A 22,994-nucleotide genomic window follows, 5' to 3' on the forward strand; every position below is an offset into this window, starting at 1 on the left:
CCAATCAGCTGACTCAGCAGAGGGCAGCTTCATAAAACAAAAAGGTCAAGAACAAAAGGGTTTGACCAGCTGTGTGGCATCTTTGCTTGGTTTTGGGACCACAGCTATTTCAGCAGCATCCCCCAACTCAGGAATGGCACCTTTTGCTGAAACAGTATTAAAAGACATTGTGGCCTCCGGCTGTGGAGAGAGCTGCACAGAGCCACAGCCAGCTGCTACTTCTTGGTCCCCAGCTGCTAGGTCATCCTCATAACCGGAGTCATGGTCAGCAGACAGCAACCCTGAGAACAGGCAAGCTTGGGGGGGGGGGGGGGAGCAAGGTTTGAAAGGGAAGGAGACAGGCATAAAGAAGAAGGAGAAGGGACTGGATGGATCAGACAGAAGGCGAGAGAACACAGGTCCTGGCGGGGGAAGGAGATGGTGGCCAAGCAAGAGGTGGGAAGAGAGAAAGGAGACAAACAGCAGGAACAGAAAAATTCTGAAAGAAAAGCAAGAGGGAAGGAAGCTGGGCAGAGTCAGTGGGGGACACAGCAGAAGCAGCCCTACAGGGAGTCCCGGCTGCACCAGAGTGGGGCCCTGGCACGTGCTGGGAACAAGGCACTGACCAGGGAGGGTGGGTAGGCAGTACCCCCACTTTAGAGGTGGCTTAGGGGGCAAAGAACATTCTTTTGACCCACAGAAAAATCATGCCTGTGTAAGACATATTCCAAACAACACAGTCCTGGAACGTGCTGGAATCCCTAGCATGTATGCACTGCGTTGGCTCGGTCATGTCGTGAGAATGGATGATGGCCGGATCCCAAAGGATCTCCTTTATGGAGAACTCGTGCAAGGAAAGCGCCCTACAGGTAGACCACAGCTGCGATACAAGGACATCTGCAAGAGGGATCTGAAGGCCTTAGGAGTGGACCTCAACAAGTGGGAAACCCTGGCCTCTGAGCGGCCCGCTTGGAGGCAGGCTGTGCAGCATGGCCTTTCCCAGGTTGAAGAGACACTTGGCCAACAGTCTGAGGCAAAGAGGCAAAGAAGGAAGGCCCATAGCCAGGGAGACAGACCAGGGACAGACTGCACTTGCTCCCGGTGTGGAAGGGATTGTCACTCCCGAATCGGCCTTTTCAGCCACACTAGACGCTGTTCCAGAACCACCTTTCAGAGCGTGATACCAGAGTCTTTCGAGACTGAAGGTTGCCAACAACATTAATAAGGAATCCCATAAGAGAAGACAACCCCTTTCGCCTCTCTGTGAACCCCTTGGTAATAAAACCATCTATGATCAGCCATTTAAGAATGTGCATATTCTCTGTACAAAGTCAGCCAGCAAGATATCTTTCTTTTCCCACACCTTATGACATGAATCTTCCCCTTGCCAAGAGGTGGAGAGGGGCGGGCTGCCCCAGACATCCAAAAGAAGTTGTGCACATGATTCAAACACCTTATTGAAATCTGCAGGAAACCTATTAAATCCCTGAAGATCCAGATTGTAATTCCTCTATAATAATAACAACTGTTTCCACTCTATGGTCATCTGAATGTTTTAGACTTTTGGTAGCAACCAAATCAATTTCACTTTCAAGAGGCATACTGATAAAACTATGTAAAGTTCACAGGTCAGCCTGTATTTTAAGGACTGGGGCTGGTACGTCCTCTCTGTCTTTCAACCATGCAACCCCACCCAGTTAGTCACTAACCCCCTCCCCCACGTTAAAGAAGGAACCCCATCAAGCCCATGCATGCAAGCTTGGAACTCAGGTTTCCCACATCCAACACTACGCACTGTGCCACACAGTCTCTTGAAATGTGGAACTGAAACTGGATCACTGGGACACTAGTGACTTTTCAATGAAACTCACCTTCATGGGGTTTTCATCATATGTTGGGGTTCCAAGGTCCATTTCAGCCTCATGTTCAAGGCTGGCATCATCTCCTGGACTGTCCCAGTTTGGGGGGTCCCACTGTGTCTGCCTGCAGAAAGGAGGAGGACAAAAATCAATAGGTGAGAAAAGGCCACTCTGGTTTCAAGCAGAACCAGGACCCCACAGTGCTCATGGAAGCAGCCAGCCATGAGAGGAGGGCACTAACAGCTGAAAGCTGTGGGCAAACAATGTTCCAAGGTGCCAAAGGGAAACAATGAATAAATACAAGCATCATGCCCTTGTGACTCTCTGTCTGGAGAAAGTACAGCTTGACCAAGATCAAGGCAAGTGCGAATTAAGAGAGAAAGATGTCAAGGCAGGACCAGACACACAATGTGAAGGCCTAGGCACGAAGTGATCTTCATGCGCTGAAATGCTGAGCCAGCAAGCCCAGAAGCCACTCCTCAGGAACCAAGGGCCTGCAAAAGCCCAGATGCCATGACTTGTCTGATGGCCCAGTCTTACACTGGCTTTATGCTGGCAGCTCACATCACTGTAAGGCTGGGGCCAATGGGGTAAAGATGCTCTGCTGTTTTGCAGGCCGTGGTGACCAGCACAAATGCCCGAAGGTTGTACACAGGAGACAGCAGCCCACAGAACTTCTGCCATGGCCAGCAAGTCTGTGGCAACAGAGAACTGGGATCAAATCTGGTCAGGCTGGGCTGGGGGATGAATCACTGCAACAGCAGCATCGCACGCTGGATCCTATCTCCCTTTCCAGCCCAAACCTGCCCTTAAGAGTCTCCACAGATTTACGCCAGCAAGAGCAGGTGTAGCTCTGAGGAGACCAACTGGAAACCAGGCTATCTACAAAGTAAGTAAGAACATTTTTTTACTTACCTCTGCTGGGCTGTCTGGTCCCTGGACAGCCCACAGCATCAGCTCCATTGGTGGTGCTCCATGCTCTGGGCTGTCATAGGATAGGACTAGGCCTGGATGGTATCAAGTCTGTGGCAAGACTGGCATAGCCAGAGATGCTAAACATGGCACTTAAATAATGTTGACAAACATGTTAGTATATTGAAAGGCATATGATCCAGTATATTTAGGAGGAGATCACTGACTACACCAAGGGAAGAAAGAGCAGTGCACAGCCTGGCCCACAGCCAAGCAGAAGAGCACATGCTTTGCATGCAAAAGCTACCAGGTTCAGTTCTGGTATCTCTAGGCAAAGGGCCAGCCTCATCCAGAAAAAGGAATCATATTCTCATGAGAGGAACAGGCGCACGCCCCATTCAGCCATAGAGCACTTGAACTGCATGCAGAAGGCTCCAGGTTCAGCCTCCCAGCATCTCTAGTTAAAGGATCTCAGATGGTCAGGCTGGGACCTTCTGTAGCCCTGGGGAGTTGCTGTCGGTTGGAGCAGATCACAAGCTGCACATCTCCACTGTCCTTCAAAACAATCCACTGTGTGTGCTGGAAATGCCCAGGTGAGCTGGGTCTTTAATCTGAAAGCAGGTTGCATATCCAGCTCACGTCATCAGCTGAACCTTCAGAGCAGCCCCACCTCCACATGTGACTGATACGTGCACGTGTGATGCTTCTTGGAGAAATGGTTGTTAAGCTAATTAAGTAGGATGTACAGGTGAGAATAAAACACAATACGTTACATAGACAGGTCTTTTACCTGGTGACGACATGGTAATAGTAAATCTTCCCCTCAGGGTCTCGGGCTGTTTTCCAGTTGGGAGGAAGGACAATGGTTTTGGGTTTAGGAGGAGATGGTGGAGGCAAGTCTAGAAGGTTGTTGGTCACCACCAGTTCCGGCTAATAGTGGCAAGATAAAGAGAGGAAACATGAAGCCTGCTACTCTACAGCAACAGATCTGAAAAGATGGCTAACATTTCAGCTCCTCACGTCCCCTCCTGCCCCCAACTTAGAAACTTTCCCCTGAAGGCATCCAGAGGCAGTTGTGCAGAACCTTTTGCATGACTTCCCCAGGCAGAAGCATGACTTGAGAAACAGCGGGAAAACTTTGGGCAAATGTAGCCAAACCTTGAATTAAGAGCTTCTGAGGCTGCCTCCCACCACAATTTATTTGCCCCTTGGCAAGAGGGGTTTTTTTTTTCTAAGTTTGCCAAGGGAGAGCCTCTAAAATGAAACATGAGTACCCCCCCCCATCCAACCCTGACTTTAGCTACTCACCCAGTCACCACTGCCAGTCACCACGGTAATTTTTACTGGCAAGTGGAAGCAACAGCTTCCCCCCTTTTTTCAAAGCCCATTTTGCTCCAGTATGGGTGGCAGCAGCTTCAAGCAGTGCCATTTCCTGGGACATTTCAGGGGGGTGAGTGGGTGGGTGAAAATGCGAACTGGTGGGAGCTGAACGTCCAGAATGATATCAGCTGAATCATTCCAAAGCACTGCTGAAGTCATTGCTGCCTGTGGCGTGGCAAAAAAATGGAACTGCCATCATCCCCCCTTGGAATGGCATACAAGCTTTTAAAAAAGAAAAGTGCTTGCCATGTCCATCACTGTCACTACCAACAGCAGCTTCCCTGGAGCAGACGAGGAAAAGTGTTGGCGAGTGGGCAGGTTTTTAGACCTTAATTACAAGGCTGCTGAAATCTTACCTGCTGCATAGGTGGAGGCTGTCCTGTTGCTACAATAGTGGTCACCGCTGTTGGGGGCTGAACCACGACACCTTGAGGATGAGCAGTGTAAATCTGATTCCCCTGAATATACTGAAGGCCGGGCTGTGCATAACCCTAGAGGATAACCAAAAAGAACACTTCCTGTGCAAGAGGCCTTAACTGAGCTAGAAAGCAATACTGAGGACCTAATGCAGTGGTTGAGAGTCTGAGAGCCTGTTAAGTTCTTGAAGGGGAGGCGGGGGGGGGGGGTAGCGACGCAATGCCCAGGATCGCATCACTAAGAGGGCTGCAGCGACCGGGAAGTACTTACCAGTCCCTGCAGCAGCATCCTAGGGGTGCAGGGATCCCTGCGTGACCTTCTGCAGGGCTCCCCAGTCTGCTAAAAGTGAAAGCACAGCGGCTGCGCGCCAACTCCGCAAAACCGGAAGTGGAACGCAATCGCTGCAGTTTCACTTGCAGAGGGTCTCACAGGGCTCCCCGCACCCCTGGGAGGCTGCTGCAGGGACTGGTAAGTACATCCCAGTCCCTGCAGCCCCCGTAGCAATGTTATCCTGGGGATTGCGCCGTTGCCTCCCCCTGCCCCTTAAGGGGGCAAAGGCCAGGGCCCTCAGGCTGGGGCATCGCGATACCCCAGTTTGAACAACCGTGACCTAATGGATCATTTAGACCAGGAGCGGCCAGCCCTTCAACTTTAGGGCTCCTGGACCTTTGACAATTGTGTAGAAGAGGAAATTTCAGCAGGTGTAGCTTGTCATCTCACTCATTTACACCAAGGGTTGGCAACCTACAGCCTATGGGCTGGATCTGGCCCACACCCATGGTAATCCAGCCCATGCGGAGCTCAGCTTGGTAGGCAAAGCCTGCCACCTAATTTGCTACATGCCAGCCAGGGAATGGCAGAGCTGCCTGCCCAAGCCCACAGCTGCACAGTAAGCCTGGGCAGACGGCTCTGCCATTCCCTGACCAACACACAGCAAACTGGGCAGGAGACTTGCCTACCAAGCTGAGATCCGCACAGCCATTTCCGGGAGCTCAGCAATCCAGAAGTTCACTGATGATGTGATGGCCCCTTGGCCAGAAAGGTCGCTGACCCCTGAGTTAGACAAACCACTTTTGAATTTGAATTTCAAGAAAACCTTCCGATGACAAGCAAACTGCTAAGAGGACCCTGTGTTGTCAGAAGATGATGCCCGTCGCAAAAGACTCTTTGATGCTTTGTACAGTGCACAAGTTGTACAGATGGAGCACAAGGCAGGTCTTTTGAACACAGCAATGACCCACCCTAAATAACCCCTCTGCCTCAATTCCCTTTCTGTTTGCTGGCAGGGAGGATCAGCAAGAGTGGTTAAAGCTGCTTTTTAGGATCCCAACACTAAGGAATTTCTCATTGAAGAACCTTGGATAAAATTTCAAGGGACACCAGTATCCCAAAATTCTTGCCCTACACACAGAAGATGTGATACCTAACAAAGCTAATGCACATTCAATCTTTTCTTCAGGTGCTTGAAGGAGATTTCAGTCCCTTGTTAGGTAGCTCCACCAACTGTTGTACTACTGCTTTAAAGAGCCAGATTACACACTAAACATCGTCCCAGGTATGATTCCTACCTAAAGGGACACCTTTTATAGGACATTGCCATGGCATTGAGATGGTTTTCTGGAGATGGAGGGGTGAGCACACACTATCTCTGCCAACTTCTCAGTGGCAAGCCAAGACTGTTCTTCCCCAGGGGGCTTTGGGGACTTTCTGGACCACTGCACTGGGGCTTGGTGGCTTTATTTTTGCTGCTAGTTGTATTGTGGGTTTACTGATGCTGCTTAAAATTGTGTTTATGCTTTTAATAGACGTTTCCCCATATTTACAGATCCAGTATCCACAGTTTCAATCATCCATGTTTCAAAAATTCCCTCCCCATCACACCAATTGCTTATCTGCTTTGGATGGCAGCCTTCCTGTTGCTGTTCCTGGGTCTTTGAAGCTCTTTGCTGACTGTAAAATGGAAGCAGGAAGCATGGCAAAGGGCTGAAAATAACACAATGCTAAGCTATTCAACTCAATGATAAGCGCTGCATTCTTTTCAGCCCTCTGCCTCACTTCCTGCTTCCATTTTACAGTCGACAAAGACCTCCCAAGACCAGGAACAGCGACAAGGAGGCTGCAAACCCAAGCAGGTAAGTTATTTGTGCGGGGGGGGGGGGGGAATTATGAACCTTTTATTGTCAGGGTCTCCTTTTATCTGCGGTTTCCATATTCACAAGGGTGGGGAACGTATTCCCCGCAGATCCTGGGAGAGTGCTGTACATATATGGTTTTCATGACGTAAGCCAAGTGGGAGTGCTTTGGAACAAGAAATGGGACAAATGATTTTGCCTTATAAGTAAAATTCTTCTTCTTCAAGTAAAATCAAGAAGTGAGGCACTGGGAACCAAGCATGGAGCTGACAATCCAGAACACTTCAGCTTCCCAAAATGTAGTTGCAGTTTTAACCCTGTCAGAGTCCAGCACCATTTGAAAGCCCCCATAATATATTTTGAAAAGGCAAACTCACCTGCACAATTGGTGGCGTGGCCTGGGAATAGGGAGACGTCACCCCATAAACGGTCTGACAGGTCTGTCCTTGATAGTATATGGCTGGCTGTGACTGGGCTGGGGAATACGGCGGCTGCACAGCTACAGTCTGCTGAGTGGAGTCCCAGACTCCATAGCTCTGACTCTGCACTGGCCCCGGGGCTGGCAATGGCAAGACTGCAACGTTTGGCTCCTGATGGACCACAGGGTCGCTTTGTGCTACATACTGCGGGGCTGACACTTCTAGAGTCGTTGCTACGTGTTGAACCACAGGCACTGGCTGTGGAGCAGCCAAGGTGGACTCAATTGTGTGTCCCACCAAAGTCTGAGGGTGCTCATAGGCTGCAGGTGAGCACATGGGGTCCATGCTTGGAGTGGGGAGTAGCACCTTTCCTGCATTGGGGTTGCTAGGATCCACATACGATTGCATGGGGTAGCCTGGGGGGTAACCCATAAAGGTGTGGTGGGAGGTGCTGTAGCCCATGGAGTCATAAGGAAGAGGGGAAGCCATCCCAAGGTTCTGTAGCTGCTGCTTCTGAGCCTCACGCTGGGCAACTTCCTGTTCAAAGAGCTTTCTGCGTTCTTCCGTGGAGAGCTTGTTGCGGTCCTTGATGCGGACTTTCTTCTTGGAGGTTGTGGCTGGGGTGTCATACCTGAGGAAAGAGACAGCAGGGTTGCAATCCTGAGCTACATTTCTCATGGGTCCTTGTGTACCGCTTGCTGCAATCAATCACTTACTAGCCTGGCTTTGAAACCAGGAGATAGCTGGCATAATACAGTGGCAAAGAACAGATCCCCAGGATCACGTCGCTAAGAGTGCTGTGGAAGTTATACAGATCTGGGTCTCACTGGGGCCTGGAGGGAAGACTGCTTGAAAGACATGCAGCCACTCAGCCACTGATATTAAGTCAGTCCGCCTGCTATTCATTCAACATCTTTGGATAGCACTAGCTAGAGCAGGGGTGTCAAACTCAAGGCCCGGGGGCTGGAAGCGGCCCTTGGAAGCTTTTCATCCAGCTCTCAGCTGCTGAGCAGTGCTGCGGCATCACTGCTGAAAGGGCAGCCCACATGAAAATTGGGCTGTCCCATATCTTGAAATAGGATGAAGATTTGTGTATTTTCTTTTCTGTCATTTGCAGCTAATGAGTTCCTAAGTGAGAAGAAGTGCTTATTTTTGGTTATGACCTGTTTAATGACATCACTTCCTGCCTAATGAAATCACTTCCAGCCCTCAGCCGGCAACATGAATGCTATTCGGCCCTCTGTATGAAATGAGTTTGACACTGCTGAGCTAGAGATTGAACAGCCCCCAAATTGCATAACTTCTTCCCCAAACAGAGAAGGCTTCCTTTTGCAAGGGTTGTAAAACATTTCATTTTGTTGCCCCTTTGACTGAAACTATTTCCATATATCTTGCCTTCATCATAAGCTACTTTGAACAATATTTGGAAAAGAGGGGTAGAAACAAAGTTTAAAGATCTCACTGGCTCAATTCAGACATCAGATCAAACCAAGGTTTGAACTTGTAAACACAAAACAGAACATAAGAACAGCCCCACTGGATCAGGCCATAGGCCCATCTAGTCCAGCTTCCTGTATCTCACAGGGCCCACCAAATGCCCCAGGAAGCACACCAGATAACAAGAGACCTCATCCTGGTGCCTTCCCTTGCATCTGGCATTCTGACATTGCCCATTTCAAAAATCAGGAGGTTGCACATACACATCATCGCTTGTACCCAGTAATGGATTTTTCCTCCAGAAACTTGTCCAATACCCTTTTAAAAGCGTCCAGGCCTGTCGCCATCACCACATCTTGTGGCAAGGAGATCCAGAGACCAACCACACGCTGAGTAAAGAAATATTTTCTCTTGTCTGTTCTAAGTCTCCCAACACTCAATTTTAGTGGATGTCCCCTGGTTCTGGTGTTATATGAGAGTGTAAAGAGCATCTATCTATCCACTCTGTCCATCCCCTGCATAATTTTGTATGTCTCAATCATGTCCCCCCTCAAGCGTCTCTTTTCTAGGGTGAAGAGGCCCAAACGCCGTAGCCTTTCCTCATAAGGAAGGTGCCCCAGCCCCGTAATCATCTTAGTCGCTCTCTTTTGCTCCTTTTCCATTTCCACTATGTCTTTTTTGAGATGTGGTGACCAGAACTGGACACATTACTCCAGGTGTGGCCTTACCATCGATTTGTACAACGGCATTATAATATTAGCCATTTTGTTCTCTATACCTTTTCTAATGATCCCAAGCATAGAATTGGCCTTCTTCACTGCCGCTGCACATTGGGTTGACACTTTCATTGACCTGTCCACCACCACCCCAAGATCTCTCTCCTGATCTGTCACAGACAGCTCAGAACCCATCAGCCTATATCTAAAGTTTTGATTTTTTGCCCCAATGTGCGTGACTTTACACTTACTGACACTGAAGAAGAATCTTGGTAGCCAGTTGCTTGCCTGCTTGCAATTCCTGTAGTTCATAAGCCCCCTCCTCCCACCAACACAGTGTGGCAGTCTGTGGTGATGGGGCAATGGCTGAACTCTGGCTGAGTTAATCACACCAAACATGAGCTCGCAGAAACCATGATCTGGAAACCCACTACAAGGCAGAGGCTGCAAACCTGCCAGTCAATTTCAAGCTTTGGCTTATCAAGTAGTAAGTAAATATTCTTAATATCAATTCAGGCAGCACGCCAAGCTCAGAGTTTCCTGCACCAAGGTAGATTGGTGCAAAATCTGAAGTGAGCCACTGTGAGATCTGGGGAAGAAGACATAGTCACTAGCACTGGCGGACCCTCTCTTTTTTCAAATGACTGCTCTGCAGCAAAGTCTCTCCCATGCTGAAACAAGAAGATCACAACTGAACACAGTACTTGAACTGAAGAAGCCCCAGAAACCAACAACTTGCCTGTCGTCCGGTCGCTTGGTGCCTCGCTCATACGCTGAAGGGGGAGACAAGGAGTCTCTGCGTTTCTTCTTTTCTTTGCTCTGGCTTCGTCTTTCAGGGTCTCGTTCTCTGCTCAGGTTTTTGGGGGCAGATGTTGAGTCTCGACCTGCTGTCTCTCTCCCGCGATCTACTATCAATGGGCAGAAATTGTTAGCTTCAGGCTCACCACCCGATGGGGACCTGGCACTGACTAAATCTAAGTCCCAAAGGGATGAGCTCTCAGTCAGGACAGAAAAGTTACCATTCTGGGAAAGATCTTTCCTAATGCCTCGTTCGCTATGGAATCCAATGACATGTCACAATGCTCACTGTCCACTAAGTTTTATCATTTTTCATCTCCATCACACCATTCTATAAGATGAGTAGTTTTTTATGTCTGTCTATTCAAGACAATGTCATGTTATTTAAAATTTGATTTAATTTGTTGGTTCCCCACCTCCACCTACTCTACAAAGCTTTAATATCTGACAGCAGTGAAACAAGAGTCCTTCCATCACGTCAGGCTGCAGCAAAGTGAATACATATTTTCAGTCTTTCGAGTTGTGGCCAAATTTCAGAAAACACAAAGCGTGCATACGGTTAAAGCTTTGTAACGCTCTTTTGTTTTAACCCAAATACAGCAAAACTACAATAGTTCGGCATCCAATTGTATGGCACTCCTGATAGTCTAGCATCCAAATGGCCAGGATTAGTGATAGTCCAAGCTGCTGTGGTCGACTGAGCAAAGTCAGCAATGCCTCAGCCCAGCACAGAACCCTGCCTCTTCCATGTCTTTCTTTCTTTGGTTCTGGCTCTGATGGGAGAAGCAAGAGGAGATGCTTCCTCTCTGTCCCAGCCCCTGTCTGCCTTCTGAAACAGGAGAATAATAAAACTGACCTACCTTGCAAGGTCATTAAAAATTACAAACTAATGTGTGCGAAGTATTTTGAACATTCAAATGTAGGTAAACCTCATTTTGTGTACAACTGATGGGAAGCTACATGATATCCACGTAGGAAAATCTTCATATATGGAATATGAGAATTGGTTCACTGCAGCGGTCACAAGACTGAGCTGTTAACCAGGACGCCATTGGTCTGATTCTGACCTTTGCCATTGATCTCTGGTCCCACTAGTCTCTTAAGGAAGTTCTGCTTGGACACTCCCTAGCATGACGTTCCAGTAGCACTTCTAACCAGCACTAGGCTTGCACAGTTGCCAATTCTCACCCAGATAACTGATCAACAAACAGAAAGAAAGCAGCATCTCTGAGTACATACCACTGGTGTCCTTTTCTGCTTGACTCTTCTTTGGGATCCTGTACACTTCCTACAAAACAAGACACAAACACATGTCAGCCCAGGCCCTTCTAACTCCTTTTACATGTTGACCTTTAATAGATGACTTCCAAAACCACAGTTGGGTATTGCATCTAAATCACAAAAATAGTTTTTTTTGTGGGCTTTTTACCCCCTTTTGCCCCCACTAAGGGCTTAAGTGACCCCTTCAATCCATGATGTGATCCTGATTTGGAAGGAATGCTTAATCCATAATTTGGTGTTGTCTAAAACACCCAACTAACAGCAAATTATGGTTTGATTACAATGGGGGGGAGTCATTAATTAAGCCCTATGTGGAAAGAAGGAGGGTCTATTTGAGCATCTCTCTCATTCATGGTTCTTCAGACTAATGCTTTTCAACCAGTAGTACCACTAGAGATATTTCAAAATGCGATATTGGCAGATGGTACTTGGCCTAACTGCCATGGCAGCCACTTGACACTGGCCCATCTGGCCTAACCCTCTTGGAAATGGAGGGCAGTGGTTCACCAATGGGCAAGCCATGGCTGTGGGACAGTTTGGGAAAGGAGCAATCAGGAAGCAGTGGCAACAAAAGAAGCCTCTCTTTTGCTATAGGACAAGTGGGGGCAGGCCCCTCAAGTCCTGTACAGAGCTGTCCCCTTGGGGAGGTGGTGGTGGTATTCACAAAAGGTGGTGCTTCTAACTTTTTTTAACATGAAATGCCCTACTCCAAACTGTGAAGCTTTCGGCTCCAATGAAGGTGTAGCCCGCTACACAGAAGGGGAACAGAGTTGTGCCAATTGGTTGCCTACAAACAATTCCGTCCTCACCTCCGCCATCTCCAAATTAACTTGTCTATACAGCAGAAACATTGTGCATGGTAGTTCATGCCATTACCATAGTTTTGTGGATTTCCAACCCTTCTGATTCCATGTACAGGGGTTGAACTGCAAGAAAATGTTGCCCACATGTTTTTACTTTGGGGCCCGCAATATAGCGATATGGGAGGAGAAGAAAATGCACTTTGATTTAAAATTAAATTTGTTGGGTCCTACATAAGCTGTGTGTACTTTATCAAAAGAAAAGGGGAAAATAGTGACACACAACGAGCTTCTGAGAAAAAGGCAAAAAGAGAAACCCAACAAATCCATGGCTTGGAAACTTAAGACTTGGTCATAGTCAAGGGTAGTTTGCCCTCCCAAGGACTCCATGAGACTTGGAGACTGGTCGTTGTTCACCATGTGACACATTCTCTTTCTTGTGTATCAAACAGTATTGATGATAATTCTATGAACATGTGAAATTGCCTTTTTTAGGCTAGGCTATTGACTTCATTATAAATATACTGTGCTAACAGAATATGCGTTCAATATTTTCAATGTTCTGTATACAGTACAGTATTTGTAATCCATTTCTACTTTCTGAACAAATAACCAAAAACTTATAGTCAAACAACTTTGAAAAAAAGGAAGAATGGGAAATACAATGTAGAAAACTATTTGGACTCAATTTGACACAGGGATTTATTTGCTCAGTCATTTTATTTATTTTATTTTTAATTCTTTATTTCTTTTTATTTTACATCTTATTTTACTTTAATGACTCATTTGTTTGAACACAAATTAATGCCAATAAAGGTCTCTAAATCTAAATCTGCTCAGTCACTACTAAAACTTTTTGGCAGTCACATTCACACGTGAAAAGGAAGTGATTTACTGCAAACACACACAGACCAGTGGAGTTCAAATGGGGTCTTTCTTAGCACCAAGAGCAAGGAGTCAAGAGCATGTTTAGAGAGCTGTAAGACACACTATGCTTACTACAGTATTTTTAACAAATAGCCTGCAGTGAACATTTTTGTGAAGAGGTGCTGATGTAAGCTATCATGCAACTGTGATATTTCTGGCAAGATTACCCAACACAATGACCTGGTCTACTGTTTCAGTAGAGAGGGCATTGCTGCAGACTAGTTCCTGTCTGTCAATAATATTTACAAAGTACAATTGATGTACTTTATAAAGTCCTATGTACAAGAGGACAGGTCCCTACTCTAACAAACGTTACAATTTAAAGTTCAAAATAAGACAGAAAACAGTGGCAGGAGAGAGGGAGGAAGAGATGGAGTCAGGAATAAATAAGGGGAGTTATGTGCATCTATTCAGTGTTTTCCTAGACTAGGGGTGTCCAAACATTTTGGCAGGAGGGCCACATCATCTCTCTGACACTGTGTCGGGGGCCGGGGAAAAAAAGAATTAATTTACATTTAAAATTTGAATAGCTTTACATAAATGAATTTATTAGAAATGGAACTTATATAATGAATGAAGGTCTTGCAGTAGCTCAAGGCCTATAAAAGTTCTTGCACAAAGCAAGGTCAGTCTTTCCTTCTCTGCCACTGCTACATCACAAACGTGAAACAGCAAGTAGTGGACGGAGCCTCGTCCCACAGCTCAAGTGAGAGGCAGAACAGTTGTCCTCATGCTGAGAGCAGTTGCACTGGGACAGCATGGGCTGCAGCAAGTCTCTGGAGGGCCAGAGGCTCATTGGAGACTGGGGGCTCCCCGAGGGCCTGATTGGGAGCCCCTAAGGGCCGCAAGTGGCCCCCAGGTCAGGGTTTGGGCACCCCTGTCCTAGACTGCTAGACTCTTCCATGGCTCAGTGGTTCTTTGATGGCATATTCCCCCTGGGAGCAGGTTTTTTGGGAAAAGGATAGCCATCTATTCTACCAAAATTGTCACTAACCCCCCTAGACACAAAAAGAAAGGCCGCTGCAGAGCTCAGGAGTGGTGCTTTATATGGTGCACTTGGGCTGGAGCACACTGCTGCCCAGGCAACAGCACCACAGCCACCTCCCACACTAAGGAGACACATCAGGACCCCTGAAGAGTCTCTCCACTGAAGTCAGGCTGGGGGGTGCTGGCTCAAAAATGGTATCCAGTACTCGTCCTCTCTGCTTCTGACCCAGAAAGCACTATATAGAACCAGGATGCAGGATTAATGCAGCCCATAGTTTGCCACGTCCACCTCTGCTCTCTCTGATGTTTAATAGAATTGTGGGCAAAAGTTTCCCCAATAAAGAAACGTTCACCACAGTTGTGTAAATCCTGCATTTGTCATCCCATTGCCACTACTGCCTTAACTTTCCAACTCATCCACAGTCCCTCCTAGCACTCTTGATAACAAAGAACCTTCCTTTCCATCTGGCTTGAGGAACTAACTACGACTTTACTGCTGTAAGGCATGACATTGGTATTGTCTAGCTTAGCAGTTCTCAAAAGTGTGGGTCACAACCCGATTTTGTAGGATTGTGGGGCTGGCATTACCCTGAAGCTGCAAGGCATTCTCAGTTATGTCATGCTCCAGAATGCACTGCAGCTTCCAGGTAGTGCTTGTGCACAATCCACTTCAATGACCACGTGACACCTAGCAGGCCTTGCAGTGTTGCATTCTGGAGTGCAACCCAGAAGCCACAAGGCATTCTGGGGTATGATGCAGCTGCAATGGCGGGAAGCAGCATCAAAAATTCTGAGAACCACTGGTCTAGCTGAATCCAAAGAAAATCCACCTAGTTCTAAATTTTTTTTCAACAGTGGCCAGTCAGCTGCTCCAGGTTTACATAATGTAGACCTGCTTCCCCATTTGCCCTCAGGTCTGGTAATCAGAGAGTCCCTAAATGCAGAGACTCTGGTCTTAGTTACTGTGGTTAAATACTGGCTCTTTCTACAAGAACTTGTTCAAAAAATTTTTAAAACATCAAATTTGTATATGATAAGTTGCATCATTCCTTGCATTGTCCTGAACCCACTGCCCATCAAACAATTTATATTCACACTTTATACACCATTTCTAATATTATATAGATCTTTATACACCATTCCTAATACAATGTAGAACTATTCTGTCCCCCTTTAATTGCCTTTCCTTTTCAAAAATAAAACAGCCTTAAACTTTAATGATTATCTTCACAGGGAAGATGTGAGAGCACTCTAAGCTGTTCCTTTGTTTAAAAATCCTCTTTTGAAACCAGGTGAACATGAATTTTCCGGTTGGCACTGAACTTTAAAGCACTTCATGGTTTGGGTCCAGATTAGCTGAGCAACCACCTTCTCCCAAACATTCTGGCCTGCTCTCTTATGTCATCTGAGGGGGCTCTCCTACAAGTGTTGCCTTTGTCCCAAGCAAAAGGGATGGTGGCACAAGGGTGAACTACCCCCTCATGGCTTTTGGTGAGGGCTCAAAACATTTGTTTTGTCTGGCATTTGGCTAAAGGATTGATGCCTGCCCTCTGTGCCACTGTAATAATGTTTAGGTCCAAATAATAGCCCTTCATTGGTTTTATCATTTTTAATAATGATTTCAGTTACTGTTTTTATATATTGTACATTTTAGTGCAAGAAATTTGTCAGCCAGCTTGGGCATTTGCTTTGGCATGGGAAAGGTGGTTTATAATTAAAAAAATAAATTGCAAACACCACTGTACATGCTACGCTGAGATGTTGGCATTATGGTAACTTCTTATTTATCTGCAGGGCTAATAATTCCTAATGCTTCATTTGGCATTTTCCACTACAAGTAACCTGGTTAAATTCCATCAGTGTATAGCTGCGACGATACGCACAGTTCACTTTCTTCTCTCTCTCTCTCTCTCTCTCTCTCTCTCAGTGACTTGCATCCCTCTGTACATGTTTATTCTAAAACTTCACCCGCCATTCTGTTGCCCTGCCACCTATAATTCATAGTAGGTATGTGCAAGCTCTTGGTTTTAGAGGCAGGGCACCGGGACGCAGGTTGTGCCTGTTGTCTTGTGTGCTCCCTGGGGCATTTGGTAGGCCACTGTGAGATACAGGAAGCTGGACTTAATGGGCTTTTGGCCTGATCCAGCGGGGCTCTTCCTATGTTCTTATGTTCAACTTTGGAGATGTTAAGATCTTGACTATCCACTTGGGATTTTCTCAGGACACATAATCTCTAAATTGCCAGCAAATTTGTTTATCTCCTGGTCCAAATCCAGACATGATGATAAACCATGGTTTATCAATATGTGCACAAGCAGTAGGTCTGCACATTCCTCCTTCAAGTGCTGTTAGAAGTTTCCGTTCATGCTTTGAGCCAGTTACTGAAAGCATGAGCTCAAGGTTCACTGTGGCATAATGATCTGCCATTACATTTGAACTGAGTTACTATTTACTACTCTCACCAAATATTTGTTTAATAGCACAGGTCACAAAATGGATTCATGAAGTCTTCAGTGCTTGTTCTCCTGTTGTCCAAATAATGTTTCCAATTTGGATACAGACCAGAAGGGAGACTAAGAGCGAGCTGGAAGATAATATTCACCTTTAGTCTCCCCTTTTGGCCTGCAGACTCCCTGCCTGCTTGTCTTGTTATAAGCTCTCCACATACAGTATCTGGTTAAAGTAAGACAAGTTGTAACTGCACACAAATGTAATGAAGATAAACAAAAGTTAGTGGGTGAGGTGGTGCAAGGAACCAGATCCACAGATACTGGGGGACACCTGTACAGTGGAAACTTATTAAAAAATTTCTTAGCTATTCCAGTTTCCCTACTCTCCTCCTGTTTTTCATCTCACTTTTGTCATCTAAGGGTTCCACTGCCTTTCTGTATGACTTCTTGCACCTGACTAATAAAAGTGTATTTAAATGTTACATTTTATGTATCTCTAGTGATTCCCTCTTGGGTTCTTTACTTTTAGTTTCTTGGTCTTTGTATTCTCTATTCTTTATTTGAACTTTAACTTTGTAAAGAATGCTCCTTGGTCACACAGCCTTCTTGCTTTAACCAAACTAGCACCCTTTTGAATTGTTTGTGACATTTTTGTTTTTGCATATAGCACGCATCTTAGTCGCCAAGAGTCAGACATAACTGAATGGCTAAACCTTAGCCTAAGAACATAAGAACAGCCCCACTGGATCAGGCCATAGGCCCATCTAGTCCAGCTTCCTGTATCTCACAGCGGCCCAACAAATGCCCCAGGGAGCACACCTGATAACCAGAGACTTGCATCCTGGTGCCTTCCCTTGCATCTGGCATAGCCCATTTCTAAAATCAGGAGGTGGCACATACACATCATGGCTTGTAACCCGTAATGGATTTTTCCTCCAGAAATTTGTCCAATCCCCTTTTAAAGGCATCCAGGCCAGACACCTTCACCACATCCTGTGCAGACCGACCACAAGATGAGTAAAGAAATATTTTCTTTTGTCTGTTCTAACTTTCCCAACACTCAATTTTAGTGGATGTCCCCTGGTTCTGGTGTTATGTGAGAGTGTAAAGAGCATCTCTCTATCCACTCTGTCCATCCCCTGCATAATTTTGTATGTCTCAATCATGTCCCCCCTCAGGCGTCTCTTTTCTAGGCTGAAGAGGCCCAAACGCTGTAGCCTTTCCTCGTAAGGAAGGTGCCCCAGCCCCGTAATCATCTTAGTCGCTTTCTTTTGCACCTTTTCCATTTCCACTATGTCCTTTTTGAGATGTGGCGACCAGAACTGGACACAATACTCCAGGTGCGGCCTTGCCATCGATTTGTACAATGGCATTATAATATTAGCCGTTTTGTTCTCAATATCTTTTCTAATGATCCCTTGGGGTACACCGCTTCTCACCTCTCTCCATTGTGAAAATTGCCCATTGACACCCACTCTCTGTTTCCTGGTCTTCAACCAGTTCTCAAACCAGGAGAGGACCTGTCCTCTAATTCTGACTGTGGAGTTTTTTCAGTAGCCTTTGGTGAGGGACCATGTTGAACGCCTTCTGAAAGTCCAGATATGATCTTATTTTATTCTCTAGAGCTTATTTGAAACACTAATACTGACCATATAGGACTATCATTTTCTACTTATAAACATGTCAAATTGGACAGTACTGCCATCATCAGCCAAGATCCTAAGAGCTGCTTCAGCTCTCACAAGGGGCTTGCAGCGCAGAGGAGTGTTTGTTCTCCACCACAGCCTCAAATGAACCACAGACGCCCCCCTAGGCCACATCAGACATCTGTTGAAACTTTGTTGTTCAGTTCCACAATGCAGGTGCCCTACAGGTTGCTTTTTGAGAAAAATAGAAACCCCAAGCCCTTTAGGGCTTACAGAACTAATGCCAGGGTTAGCATTTTCTCTCTGTCACTATAATGCAAGTTGACATTCATGAGAACTGAGTACTTGAAGTCACCCACAGCTGGGATGCTGGCCTACTGATCAAACACTGTAAAATATTTTACGAAATCAGGAACATCCCTGTGTAAATAATGGCCTGCTTTTCTTCCATTACATCACAGGATCACTTGATAGCAATGGGAGAAATGAAAGACTCTTACTTCTCCACTCAGCACTATTCAGACAGAAGGTTGCTAGTCTCAGGCCTTTGCCTTGAAGTTTTGGATGGTTTTTTGGAGTCTCCACAAGAAGAAAAATGTCTGGGGTCAGGACAAAGGGCTGAGCAACATTCCGTTTCCCATGCCCGCTATAAGCTCCATTCCTTTGCTCAGCAGATTCCCATTCCTGAGCTACCTGTCACAGCCAAGTTCTAGCCTCTAAGGCAGTTGCTGTGAGTCAGGGCCCACTAGGTGGGTTGTGAACCAATTTCAGGTGGGTGCCCATTTATTTCAATATTTTATTTTTAATATATTTGACTTGATGCTACCATGGTATGTGACTACATTTGGGGAAATGTTACAGACCTGTATTTTTAACAAGATACTATGTATATTCTTTAAACAAGGATTGTCAATGGGACTTACTCCTGAGTAAGTATGGGTAGGATTGCAGCCCAGAATTGATTAAAATGTTCTTGTTTGATGATGTCACTTCCAGTCATGACATCAATTCCAGTGGGGCCTGACAGATTCTCAGTGTAAAAAGTGGGTCCTGGTGCTAACTGTGTGAGAACCACTGCTGCAAGGTACTGTTTCCCCATCCCTTTTAGGGAACACCAGGATCTATTCTTAGTTTACATCCCAGGCTCTGCCCCCCCTCCGCCCAAGTCTCAGGGCCAGCCCTTCAGGAGGAAATGTGCAACCTTCCCTATAGATGACCCTCACTGAGGAGCAGGTGGCTGCCTCTGGTCTGCTGCCTTCTCCAGTTTTGCCCTCTCTTTTCCTACTTAAGTCAAATGTACTTGCTTTGTTTTTTGGTCATGTAATTATTGGCCTAGCAGAACAACAACAGATTCGGGATGAAGCAAATGCAAAAAAAAGATAATCAAAGCCAGCCCAGTCTAAGCCAGAATTTTAGCAGCCTGGTCAGAAGTTCACTCTCTAATTCACTAGCCAGAATTGCAAGATGCAAAAGGAAGAAAAAGTTCCAGCTGATCAGTTTATTTTGGGGAGGTTAATGTGAACATATGTGCCAACATAGCATGCACTTTCACAGCAAGGCATCGCTTGATAGGGGTGGCTGCTGCACTTGTTCACAACTGTGTATTGTGCAGGCACTGGGCTGTGAAGGTATGAGCACTGGGCTGCTCCTTTTGGCTTCACCCTTTTGGAAACAGGAGCACAGAGATTGCATTTGACACCACCAGGTGGGAATGGTCTCCAAGATGCAAACCAGAAAGCCTAAAACGCTCCCACTCTGTAAAATGACTGCCTGCCATTTTGCCCCAGGCAACATTTCAGGCAGCTCAATAGCTGTAGCCCTGGGCAATCAGGCCAGTTACAGGCCATATTTCACGATCTGGAGACAGGTAAAGAAGCATTCGTGCACAAGAATTTTACACGTGCACAAGAATGGTCTATGAGTAAGTCTCCTTTCTTTCCTCTCTCCCCTCTTGGGAGATAGGAACTCTGTACATGTCCAGACACACAGTTCTAGGCTGCCAAGTGCCTGTAAAAAAGTGTTGACCCCAGGAACAATCAAGGCCCAGGTATCAGAACTATTGCTAATGGCCATGCCTGTGGGAAAGGAACAGCCTCTATGTGGTCTGGCCTAAAGGGGCTCTGCAAAACTTCTCAAATGCCTTCTTAAATGCTTGACTGCTGGAAAATAACTGAGCTGATAATTCTCAGATGCTTGAGTGGTTCAATGACTGAAGTTTTTTCTTGATGGGTTAAATCACCCACTATTACAACACTTGGTATTCTTGCATTTCAAGACTACAATTGCAGTGATGGTCACAAAAACAGAAGAATTGCTCTAATCCAGGGGTGTCAAACGTAAGGCCCAGGGGCTGGAGCAGCACTGAGAAGTCATTGCTGAAAGGGTGGCCCCCATGATAATTGGGCTCTTCAATGTCTTGAAATATGATCAAGATTTGTGTATTTTCTCTTGTTATTTGCTGCTAATGAGTTCCTAAGTGAGAAAAAGGGCTTACTTCTGGTTATGACCTGTGTAATGACATCACTTCTGGCCCCTAGCAGACATCATGAATGCCATTTGGCCTGCTGAATCAAACAAGTTTGACATCCCTGCTCTAATCAGTTAGGCAAAAGGTAGCCTTGAGATGCAAGTCTAGTGCAGTACCTGCTTCCCATAGTGGTCAACCACATGCCTCTTGGAAGCCCACAGACAGGACAGGAATGCTGCAAACCTCTCCTGCTGCTGTTCCACAGCAACTGGTATGCAGAGGCATCCAGCTCCTGAACACAGAGGCATAAGACTAGTAGCTATTTACAAATTAATCCTCCACAAGTTTGTCTAATCCCCTTTTAAATTCCTCTTATGCTGGTAAATTCCATAACTTGATTATACATTTTACAAAGAACTCCTTTTCCCAACTGTCCTGAATCTACTGCCAATCCATTCCATTGGACTGGAATTCTGGGACTAAGAGAGGTAGTAAAACCTCTCTATACTCTTTCTCCACACCATGCATGATAAATATTTACCATGCTTCCTCTTAGTAATATTTTTCTAAAACAAAAAAGCCCCAAATATTACAGCCTTTCATTGTAGGAAAGGTGCTCTGGCCCCCAGGTCATTTTGATTTCCTGGTCAAGGAGAGACTTACATGTACCTTGTGCTATTCTGGTTTGTTTTTTTTTCCTTTTTATATGGAATTGCTACTCATGGTGATTTCATAAGTATATTTTTTTTACAGTTTCCAATTTACTGCACTGTACACTGGCTCCCTGAGTTACGTACATCCTTTGGGGATGCTTCTCACAGATATACCAGGCCAGGAAGAGCTGGATGTTTCCAGCTATGTACATTCCAATCCATAAACAGACCTCTGGTATGTATGCAGAGGACTAAGCGCTTGCCTTTCTTTGACATAAATGATTAATGCCACCGCCCACATGAGCCACTCATCCTTTTCTATTAGTTTTATATTCCAGGATTACTGAACCTCATTGATGATCTCTGTTCCATCTAGTTGTGAATATGCCTCCTGTATCAATTTCTCTTTAAATGTTTGTTACCCATCTTGACTTTCATATATATGTTTCAGGGGGGTGGGGGGGTTATATATTTCATCTTCCTATAAATTCCTTGTTCATTATTTTTCCTTTCGTATTTTTTTTTAATTGGCTCACCTATTTGTGTTCACTTGTTGACCAGTTCTGTCTGAAAGGTGGACAAAACACTGCCAGTAGCAGAACTGCCAGCAGCCATGTTCATCACTCATCTACTCCCCACTCACACATTGCACCACCTGCAAGAACTTGCACCTGTGAGGCAGTCAGGGTTGCTGGTCATATGAATGAATGCCATTGTGGGAACTGGCCTCAACTGCTACAGTATGAGTTTGTACAGTTTTATGTATTCAACTTTAAATACGATTGTATATTATATAGCACAGAACATGCCAATCCAACACTGTTATCTGTGCTTATCTTCTGGAATGTGATCCCAAACAGAAAAACTGGTTCAAGGAAGGATTCAGTGAAACAGAACCAAACCTAAATCTAAATAAAAATAATAATAACTTTATTTCTACCCCGCCTTTCTCCCCGAAGGGACTCAAGGCGGCTAAAATTCCTTTCTTGCCTTGAACCAGAACTGAAACCATTCAACATGAGGAATATCTAGTCCACCAAAGAAAAAATTGTGTGTGGGGAAGAGGTGGGAGGGTTCAATGATCAGGCACTCAATTTTTAGTTAATGTTATTATTATTAACAGTATTTATATACCGCTTTTCAACTAAAAGTTCACAAAGCGGTTTACAGAGAAAAATCAAATAACTAAATGACTAAATGTTAATGAACATAATGTTAATGAACATAATAATGTTCTATTTTTCCTGCATTTGATCTTATATATATATTGCCTGTAAGAACCTCTACAATAAATAACTATTTAACTTGAGAACAAATACTTATTGTATTTATTTTATAATGTTTTAACATTATTCTTCATGAACTAATTTCAAAACTGGTTCCACGTACCTAAACATTTTAAAGCAAGTGTCCGATCTGGAACTTAGTGAGAGAGTATGGAATAATTTAAACTGAAAAAGAAACAATTTTTCTAATAGTTTGACTCCCTGGATGTGGCCAACCCTACATCAGCTAAACATATTTAATGACTTTCTCTGACAACACTACAAAAATAGCAGACCCCTCCTTTATAGGACAACTACGAGCCAGTTGGTATGTAGACCAGTACTAAACTGGTTTTATTTTTGGAAATAGAAGCATCAACAATACACTGAACAAAAACTTGAAGTGCCAAACATTAACTTTATTAAACTAATTGGAGCATCTGCTGAAGCTTTATTACAAAGGAAAAGC

At 45.3% G+C, this 22,994-nt stretch overlaps 1 protein-coding gene across 5 annotated transcripts in view; it reads right to left on the bottom strand.

Moving 5' to 3' along the window:
* SETD2 (SET domain containing 2, histone lysine methyltransferase) overlaps nt 1–22,994 on the bottom strand; it is a 77,754-nt gene that overhangs the window by 4,015 nt on the left and 50,745 nt on the right. For 2 of the 5 annotated variants that reach the window (XM_066627847.1, XM_066627845.1), the window contains 6 exons: nt 11,289–11,337; nt 9,991–10,159; nt 7,057–7,729; nt 4,487–4,621; nt 3,541–3,680; nt 1,851–1,962 (listed from right to left, as the gene is read on the bottom strand). In XM_066627847.1, the coding sequence (XP_066483944.1) occupies nt 1,851–1,962; nt 3,541–3,680; nt 4,487–4,621; nt 7,057–7,729; nt 9,991–10,159; nt 11,289–11,337 (1,278 nt within the window). Of the gene's footprint in view, nt 1–1,850; nt 1,963–3,540; nt 3,681–4,486; nt 4,622–7,056; nt 7,730–9,990; nt 10,160–11,288; nt 11,338–22,994 lie in introns of those variants that run through there. The other 3 variants (XM_066627846.1, XR_010794519.1, XR_010794520.1) reach the window with 3 other exon arrangements.

This window comes from Tiliqua scincoides, chromosome 5 (assembly GCF_035046505.1).
Source record: "Tiliqua scincoides isolate rTilSci1 chromosome 5, rTilSci1.hap2, whole genome shotgun sequence".
NCBI classification, from domain to species: domain Eukaryota; kingdom Metazoa; phylum Chordata; class Lepidosauria; order Squamata; family Scincidae; genus Tiliqua; species Tiliqua scincoides.